This window comes from Lolium perenne, chromosome 4 (assembly GCF_019359855.2).
Source record: "Lolium perenne isolate Kyuss_39 chromosome 4, Kyuss_2.0, whole genome shotgun sequence".
In the NCBI taxonomy this organism is placed as follows: Eukaryota; Viridiplantae; Streptophyta; class Magnoliopsida; order Poales; family Poaceae; genus Lolium; species Lolium perenne.
Window position 1 is genome coordinate 322,095,266 of NC_067247.2, and position 9,332 is coordinate 322,104,597.

General features: G+C 45.3%; 1 protein-coding gene across 1 annotated transcript; it reads right to left on the reverse strand.

Annotated features, from left to right (window-relative positions):
- Positions 1–3,817: 3,817 nt before the first annotated feature.
- LOC127296278 (uncharacterized) lies at positions 3,818–9,087 on the reverse strand. Its single transcript, XM_051326318.2, has 7 exons — positions 8,531–9,087; positions 8,018–8,094; positions 7,882–7,930; positions 7,389–7,472; positions 6,425–6,544; positions 4,711–4,784; positions 3,818–4,228 (listed from the first exon to the last, which is right to left on the reverse strand). Exons 1-7 carry the CDS (start codon positions 9,008–9,010, stop codon positions 4,138–4,140), a joined length of 975 nt encoding a protein of 324 aa, XP_051182278.1. The 5' UTR covers positions 9,011–9,087; the 3' UTR covers positions 3,818–4,137.
- Positions 9,088–9,332: the final 245 nt, after the last annotated feature.

Sequence of the window (9,332 nt, forward strand, 5' to 3'; positions counted from 1 at the left end):
CACCAGCCTGAACTCACATATCATCAAAACAAGAGTTTACAAGGGATCATTACAAGGTAGGAGAAGAGGGGGAGAAGAGAGAGAGGGGGAAGTCTAATGTCTTCAATGCAGCCCCGGACAACCACCGAGATGTCCTCAACGACGCCTTTGAAGGTGAGGGTGTTCCTCCGATTCCAAATGCTCCAGGCGATGACAGTGTTGATAGTGGCATCCTCGTAGGTAGGTGCAGCAGCGGAGAAGCCAGAAGTCGGTGAGGCTGGCGTAGTCGCGGTCGTCGAAGTCGCGATGAAAGAACCTCCAAACTTCTCGAGCTTGGGGGCACCGAAGGAGGAGGCGATCAGTGTCCTCATCTCGGGGGGGCATGAGAGGCAGGTAGCAGAACTACCGAGGTGGTGACGGAACCACTGTGCATTGGTGGGGAGACGCTTCTTCCTGGCAAGCCAACAGAAAATCTTGCACTTCAGGGGGGCTGCACTCCTCCAAACCCTCGTTGCAATGTCATCAACCTGCAGATTGCTGAAAAAACTGGAATAGAAACTTTTGTTCATAAGCTCATATTTGGTACGTCAAGGCGCAGAACCACAAGACTCAGGTCAGAGGTAAGGGCACAAAGTTGTGCCGCAGCAACATCAGTAAGGCGCGGAACCAGGAAGAGATTGAGGTCAGAGGAGATGGCAGTGGAGACGTTAAGGTTAGGAAGAGTGGAGTGAGAGAAGAGGTGGGGGAAGCGGTGGTTGAAAGGTTGAACCAGAAGGCCATGGCAGCTCCGATGCCAATGGTGGCAGAGGAAATAACCCTGAATTTGTCGATGCCGACAATGATGTCCTTCCATATAGGGGTGTCTAGATAGTGATGGTCCCCCAAGTCTCGGGAGGCCCCCCAACCATATCCACGTCTAAACCAGCATGCCCAGGGAGCAGTGGAGTTGGAATGGATCTTGGTCAGGAATTTTGCGAGAAGCGCATCATTTTGAGTCGAGAGGGAGAGGACCCCTAGGCCTCCGAACTTCTTGGGGATGCAGACATCTGGCCATGCCACCTTTCATTGCCCGCCATTGCAGGCTTCCTCCCCAGTCCAGAGAAAGGGGCGACACCGCTTGTCGATGGCTTCCACCACCCCAGCTGGAAGGAGGCCAACGCTCATGGCGTGTGCAAGCATGGCAGTCGGGACCGAGTTGACGAGGAGCAAACGCCCCCCAATGGGGAGGCAGCGACCTTGCAAACTAGATAGCCGCATGCCGCTTTTGGTCATAATCGGGGCGAAGTCCGCGATGCGGAGCTTCTGGGTAGAAAGTGGAAGGCCAAGATAGGTCTGGGGAAGGAGGAGACAGTACGGCCAAGGGCCGAGCGCTCGTCAGTTTTAATAGGGACAAAGGTGCTTTTATGAAAGTTAATAACCAGGCCAGTGGTAGCGAAGGCATCCAACACCGCCTTGAGGTTGGCGACGTGTTCAGGAATGGCCCTGACAATGATGAGGGTGTCGTCAACGTACTGAAGCACGGGACAAAGCATGTCATCAGCCAAGGGTTGAAGGAGTAGGCCCTCTCGGGAGGCCTGAAGAAGCATATGTTGAAGCACATCAGCGACGATGTTACAGAGGAAGGGGAGAGGGGGTCTCCTTGTCGCAGCCCCCTGCGAAATTGGATCCAGCGTCCATGGATACCATTAAGAAGGACAACAATTTGACTGCATTCTGGTCCAAGATCGCCAGACCTCTGGGAAGCCTTTGGCTAGCAGAATTTTGTGGAGGGCGTCCGAGTTGATAGAGTCAAATGCTTTGCTAAAATCAAGCTTAAAAATTGCCGCAGGGGTGGCACGCTTGTGGCAATCCTGAACAGTGCCGGCCGTGTAGATGAAGTTTTCAGTATAGAACGGCCCGAGATGAAACCAGTCTAGTCGGCGTGGACCGGATAAGCAATAAGGTCTCGAAGGCAAAGAGTGAGACATTTAGTGTGCCAGCATAGTCAAACATCTGTAATTAATAATCTGGCATTCTGGCAGATAGCAGTTCTAGCTACGAATTTTTTTTTTTTTTTTGAACATAAGAGGGTCCTGAAGGACCCAGAGCTTATATTAATATTGAACAGTATTACAACACAGCTCAAACCAAATATTCGTGCTCTGAAAACCAGAGCCTAAACATTTAGTGTCTAGAAGCACACATGAAAGAGAAGTTGCTAAGGAACCACACAACCTAAACAGAAGAATGCAATCGGAGCCTGACAGGGTGTCCGGTGAGAACTCGGACTCGAAGAACCTGCAACCGCATTCTCCAGGGGCCTTCTGCGAAGTCTCCAACCGTAGAGCCAGCGGCTCAACCAGCAATCGCGTTGGATGACTCGACCGAGGTAGAGGGTTGAGCTGTAGATCAAACAGAGGCATCACCGAGCTCAAGACCAAGATATCTTCTCCGCCAAATCTGAGGAGCGACAACGGAAACGCTCTCACCCGTTTCCGGCGAATCAACTCGAGCGGCATGAAGATTGAATAGGCAGCATGAACAGCAACTTGCATTATGTATGATGTGCAACATCTAGGCTGAATCATTCTAAGCATAGGCAACTGATATGCGCTGACCAACCGAAGAGCACGAGGATGCCATTGAATATTCAGAAGCACCGGCGTCGACCCAAAACATGAACAAATCAGCATTCCCACATCATCCTTTGACAGCTTCATAAGGTTGCAGCCAGCAGAACCCAAAGACCTCCAGCACACGGGCATCACAGCAGTAGTAGATTGAGTCAAAAAACAGGAGCCTGGGGCAGCACAACAAGTGGTGCACCTCACCCATGTGTGCAGGTACAGATTCACCTGCAACAGTTTGCTCAATCCTTGGATCAAATGCATCAGTACCATGCCCATAGTTTTACCATTTGTGCCTGAGCTGCCAAGATCTTGGAGAAAGCTAGAGATGTGAAGGGCCTTCAACTGCACCAAATTATCCCCAACAAATTGGTTGAAATCATGAACTCCGTCAGTAGTAGCAAACTTGTTTTCCCATGGAGCAAAAGATCCCAACTCCCCCTTCACCCTTCCACCACCTCGCCACACAGGCGAATGGAACTGGGGCAGAACTTCACCAAGATAGGGAGCAGAATCCCTCCGAGAATCTCCTTCTCAGCCACCACGGCCAAAGAGAGAAGAGGACAGAGAGAACAACACACATCCAACTCGAATTTATTCCAGCAAGAAATAGAAAGGAACATGGGAGCAAGGAACTCCGAAGAAAATCCTCGCCATGGAACCAGCAGGGAGGTGCCGGCATAGGAAACACCAGCTCCCTCACTCGCACCCTCCGCCTCGTTGCTACGCAGATGAGGAAGAAAAGATTGAGGAAGAGAAACCATGGATCTGGATCCGGCCACCGTTTTATTTGCTGGGAGAAAACTAACTAAGAGAGAAAACTAACTAAGAGAGAACCTAATACTACTAGAAACCAGACCCCCCTCTCACCCATCACCGGCCACCATGGCCGCCGGCGACGAGGGAGAGAGAGGCCGGTGAGGAGATCTAGGGGAAGAGGCTCAAGCAGAGCAGTCTCCACAGGGGTACACGCCGAGGAAGTAATTCCTGTAGTTACACCAATTCGGTTTTTTCAAGCTACGAGCAGAGATTGTCATCGAGTACTAGTACCATAAATCAAGTGCGTTCATAACTGGTTCAGACGCAAACCGTAGCCCATTTTTTTACTAACTCGGTCAGTCCTGTTGGCATTAACGAAGGGAAAGTGAACTATGGGACTGGCTGGCGGTTCCTACGGTTTGCATCCAAACCACTTACGAAACACCCCTGCTAGAGATTGCTCGATATGATAGTTAAAAGAATAGTTCAAAATATATTGTTCAATGTGATGCAAAAAGATTCTTAAATCATATTTACATGGGGCAAATTGTTTCATGAAAATGCTAAGCTGTCTGCAACAACACATTCCTAGGCAAAGATGCAAAATCTACTGTTGGTTATAACTTATAAGGAAGCCAAAACGAATCCTAAAACACAAGTAATGGTACAACAACTGGAATGATCTCTAAGCCTCTTCTAATGTTGTAATGTAACATGACAACACAATGGCCACATGGAAGCCATGGCACTTGCAATCTAAACAGTCGGTTTAATGGAAGTCTGTCACTGCTCGCTACTCGCTAGGTGGAGGTGGGGGTGGTGGCAAAAGAAGTGCAAGACGCTGCTTATATCTTTCGATCCGGACTTGCCGCTCCTTGCGCAATCTGCCAAACAAAATTACGTCAAAATGGAAGTAAATAACACACACTCCAGACAAGATCACATTTGCATATTCCAATTTCCAATGTACTCTGTATGGTTAAAATGTGTTCGATTTTGTCATTTTTTGTGTAGCCTAGAATACAAAGTAGTTTGTATTGAGATTCTGCAAATTTGCAGTATACATCATTGGCCTACCTCTGGGATTTTTTTCAGATTTTTTTGAAACTTCAATATACAATTTTTGAATGTTTAAAAATACATGGCTACCGGCTACGTGTAGCTCAACCTCCGTTTTGAGTTTCTGTCATCTAATTATCCAACTTAATAGTCCCATGAAGGCAAAAACTATTATACTGTAATATTATGGATTAATACCTACAAAACTATTATCGTCCTCACAATTTCTTGGCCTAATCTTCTTTTCGTGATTGATTCAGCAGCTATTCAAAAGATAGAAGAGGGCTAGAAGAAGAAAAATACATACTTAGCACGTATCTTTTTTGCACGAGTTACATGCTGCTTCAGTAAGTCAGCCGCAGTATATTCACCAGTATCATTCTGCACAAGAAAATACAAATCCAATGGTATCATAGTCTAACAGCCCGACTGTCAATGTAAGCACTAGTGATTTTGGTGAAAGAAAGGTATAATAAATTAACTGACAGCTGCAAAAAGTGCTGGGTAACAAAAGGTCATAAAACAGGTAACTCCCACCAAAGAATAGCATTTAAAAAAGTTCTTTTATCAGTTAAGTCTCGAGAAATGAGACATAATCTTCGGAACATGACATTTTATTGGTAAGGTACAACAAATGAGTTCAATCTTGGCAACAGGTTTGGTTTGGAACCTGTTGCTAGATACCATTTAATTAAGTGCTCACCGACCCAATTAAACACTTCCAAGGAGCAAGTGAAACAAAAAAAATTACTTCCCAGAACAGACAAATAACTGTCTTAAGGATTAGAAGTGGTCACAACCAACGGTATAGCATATGCAGGATATAACTACCAAGGCTTCAAATACTTCTATATGCAGAAAATATGTAAAGGGTGAGAACTGAATGAACCGGGGGCATAACTGAAACTCCTGCTTTAGTCGAATCCCAAACAAGGTAGAGTGAGGGAACTCTAAGAGAGAAAAATAGATCAGAAACTGACCAGATGAAGCTATATCCTCTAGTTGACAAAACTCAGAACAAACTAAAAAATCATGTAAAGCAAGTGTCTAAGTAACTGTGCCTAATCTGTTGTTCAGTGGTACTCTGTTGTTGTGGACATTAGCACGTTGCCTCCCAATGAGAGTCATGGAAGGAGTTGGCTAGGGAAGAGTTCATGAAGGGGACGACTTGAATATCAGGAAAGATGAGTTATATAGTCAGAAAAGTAAGAATTAGGAAGGTATAATGCCTTGGGTGCCAAGTAAGGAGGTATTATATGTGTCGGTCATGTAAGTTATGGAATCAAGCAAGAACAATCAATCCAATCTCTCCCTGGTTATTCTCTCCTTCGCAACCTATGTCTACCCGAGGCCGTCTGGCTATCTTCTGCACGGTAGTTATCCCGTTGTGGATCTAAGTCCACAACATACTGACAGTGAAATTAGCACATACCCTCATAAATGTATGTTTCAGAATCCAGATATTGCTACTGATGGATGCTTATTAATCGTTCAAAAACCTACAACTGGCTATAGGATTTGGACAATACAGTTTGTCATGTATAGCATATGCAGGATATAGTGCTTCAAATACTTCTAACAGAAAAAGGGTAAAGGGTGAGAAACGAATGAAACAGGCAGAACTGAAACTCCTGCTCTAGTCTGCGCAAGTTCCAAACAAGGTGGAGTGAGGGAACATGGAACTTTGATCAAAATCTGGATAAATGAAGCTATATCTTCTTTGTGACAAACCGCACAACAAAACTGAAAGTTTCATCACTTATATCAAGTGTCAAATTAACGGTACCTAATTATCTGTTATTCAGTGGTATTGACAGTGAAAAAGGTATGAACAAAATTCAGATATTGCTACAGATGGAAGCTTGCTCGTTCATAAACCAAAAACTGGCTACAGGATTTGGAAAATACACTTGTCATATAGGATTCAAAAATGCTTGAAAAATAATATATTTAAGTGGTATGGTAGGCACTGCATTTTAAAACAAATTAACAATGCTGTGAAGTTGGTTTCTTCAGGATACCTTCTCTTCTTCTGAATCTTGATCTTCAGCATCCTTGTCCTTTTCAGACAGCCTAGAATCTACAACTGAAGCAGGCAAAGGTCTTGGAAGAAGTGGTGCAACGTTTCCAACAAAGCTTGGCTGAGAACAACAAATGAGACAAGTAATAAGAACTTTAAATGAGAGTTCACACATACATAGCCCTTAAAGTAATAAAAGGGAAAACCCGAATTCACAACAATAAATCAAGTTGTACCAGTAATATCCATTTACAATAGGCCACAAATATCTTCTGATGATCTTTTTGGACACAGAGTGAAGATTGTGTTTAATTCAAATTATGTTTTGGAGTGCAGAATAGTAGAATACATAGATGAGATAAATGCAAACACAAGTGAGCAAAAGTTTGTCAGGGAGAACAAATACTCCTACTGTCCCAAAATGTAAGGCTCGCTTTTTTGATGCCCAACTTTGACACCCAACTTTGACCACTAATATACACCAAATTATATGGATTCAGAAGGTATAAATGGTACTGTTGCATTTGTCTTGCAAATCTCTTTCATTTCATATATATTTATAAAAAAATTGTGCACATATTATAAGTACAAACATAGTCAAAGTTGTAAGTTGTTGGCCAGCGAAATTCAAGGGTGCCTTACATTTTGGGAAGGAGGGAGTAGTAATTTCCCAAACTTAGATGAGTTCTAGAGTCTTCAATTTTACATAGATCAAATTTGCTCACAAAAATTAACCTAACTAACATGTTTTTTTTTTCTCAGAGAGCACATAAAATAGTTATTTGGGGAACATCCATCTGTTTAATTCAAGGAGTCAGAAAAATTTGAAGTGTGAAAAAAAAACAAAAAGGCATCTGAGTCACCTTCAAACATAGAAAGAACTGATGTAGAGAACGCGGACGTAAGTAAATTTTTAAGAAGCAAGTAACATAAGCATTCAAAGGAAAGAATGAAAGTATGCAAACCTGAATTTCATGTGGGACACCATTGCGCACCCAAGATCGGCAAAGAGCATACAAGGATCCTGAGTCACTGTCCAACACATTAACCTTCGGACAACCAAAACAAAATCAGTAGAAATGTCTGTTCTTGTATGACATTCAATTCGCCTCAATGCATTCATAAATTTGATCAAGTGATCAAAATAAATTGGACAAGCGAATTGCACTGTCATATCATTTATCATCTTTGAAAATACGAAACTCTACGAGCTATGAGGCCATATTACCCTAGGGACTAAAACAGCATATCAATAATCAGTACAAATTACAAACTCATGCCATGTGTCAGAAGTACAAAAAGTAACTTTAGATCCATTTGCATTTGCAGTAGTAACTGGACATTCTGAAACTAGTCACGGAGTAGAATCATTCTCCTCTTACTATACCAATAACGACAGTATAAATGAGTGAACATATTGCATCTCTGAAGATAAAATGTTAAGAAACATGCACTTACTTTGCGATCGTTGATCACCACAGTTGAAGCGTCTTCTTTGGTGCTTTCTCTGCAGTGAATTTGAGGTTATAGATTTTCATTTACAAATTTTGAGTCCAGAAGACAAATTTATATGCTTCTAGTTTCGTTTTGCTACCTTTCCTTTGTGTTGCTATGCTCTTGAGGGGATGGAGTAGCAGCTGGACCTGGATTACGAGGGGATGGAGTAACAACCTATGACATTCCCCCCAAAAGAAGAATAAACGTTATGAGGGAACATCATGAATCATAATCTTGACAGCAGTATTGACCACTAGGAAAGTAAGGGACATCCTAATGAGCACAGTGCCAGGCAGGCTATAAATCAACCCAAATAAGCACTGTGTAAAACCAAATGGCGTGCCCAAATAGCCAGCTAGATCCATCCCTTGATTCTCACTATTAGGCTTGGGATCAGATGCCTAATATAGTAATATATCATGAGGCTAGGGTTTCATACGAGGGTTGCAGTATTTATTGCACTTGTTTGGAGTATTATTATTTCGGAGACAGGGTTTTTTCAATGGCCAGGCATTGGGGATTTATAGCATACCAAATTACTGGAGGAAACAAGTCATAGCACAACCATCCTGTCCAATTCACATCAAGTCAAGTAATAAGCTGAACTGACCTTGGGGTGAGGCTGCGGGGCTATGGGAACCCCTCGCGGAGGCTGCTCGGGGCGCGGGGTCACGCCCGCCACCACGGCCCGCGGCACGGCGGCGTAGGACCGCTGCTGCGTGGGCACCTGCGGGTGCGGGGAGCGCGCGACGGGGACGGCCACGGCGTGGGGACGCGGGTACCCGACGGAGAGCTGCGGGATGCGGCGGTGGCTGGCGACCGCGGCGGCGGCGGCGGCGGAGGCGGGGTAGGAGGGCGTGGTGGCGACGGGGTAGAGTATGCCGTGGGTAGGGTTAGGGTTGAGCGGGCGGCCGGTGAAGTGCGGCGGCGGCGGGGCGCGCTGCGGCGCGGAGGTGGCGAGGAAGGCGCGCGGCAGGGGCAGGGGCTGCGTGTGCGTGTGCGTGTGCGCGGCGGTCGCCGGAGTAGCGGGCGCGACGGCGGGCGGGGCAGCGGGGGAAGGAGGTGGGCGCTGCTGTGGTGGGGTCGACATTGGCGCGCTGACGCGCGAGGATCCAGAGCTTTTAGACGGTTTGGTGGGTCACAGTGGAGCGGGGTCTCCTCCTCTTTGAAAAACGAAACGAAACTCTCGTGTCGTGTGCGCTCATTTCGAAAGTTTCAACCTGGCCGACGCTCCCGGCCCTATCACTGTATCACATCCACCTACGGGGGAAAAATCAGCGTGCAGTTGTGCACGTCTCTTCAAATAATCTCGGTTATCTTTTAATGAGTTGCATTTTACGTAGACACTCGGATTCAAATTAACTGACTCCATTTTATCTAGATATGAATGCATCTAGTCAATAAACACAGCT

Excerpts from the sequence above, each read along its gene's own strand:
- LOC127296278 (XM_051326318.2), bottom strand. The coding sequence starts at position 9,010 with ATGTCGACCCCACCACAGCAGCGCCCACCTCCTTCCCCCGCTGCCCCG. Across the intron at positions 7,931-8,017 it reads CATAGCAACACAAAGGAAAG|AGAAAGCACCAAAGAAGACG; the intron begins GTAGCAAAACGA and ends AATTCACTGCAG. Across the intron at positions 4,229-4,710 it reads GCAAAAAAGATACGTGCTAA|ATTGCGCAAGGAGCGGCAAG; the intron begins GTATGTATTTTT and ends TTTGTTTGGCAG.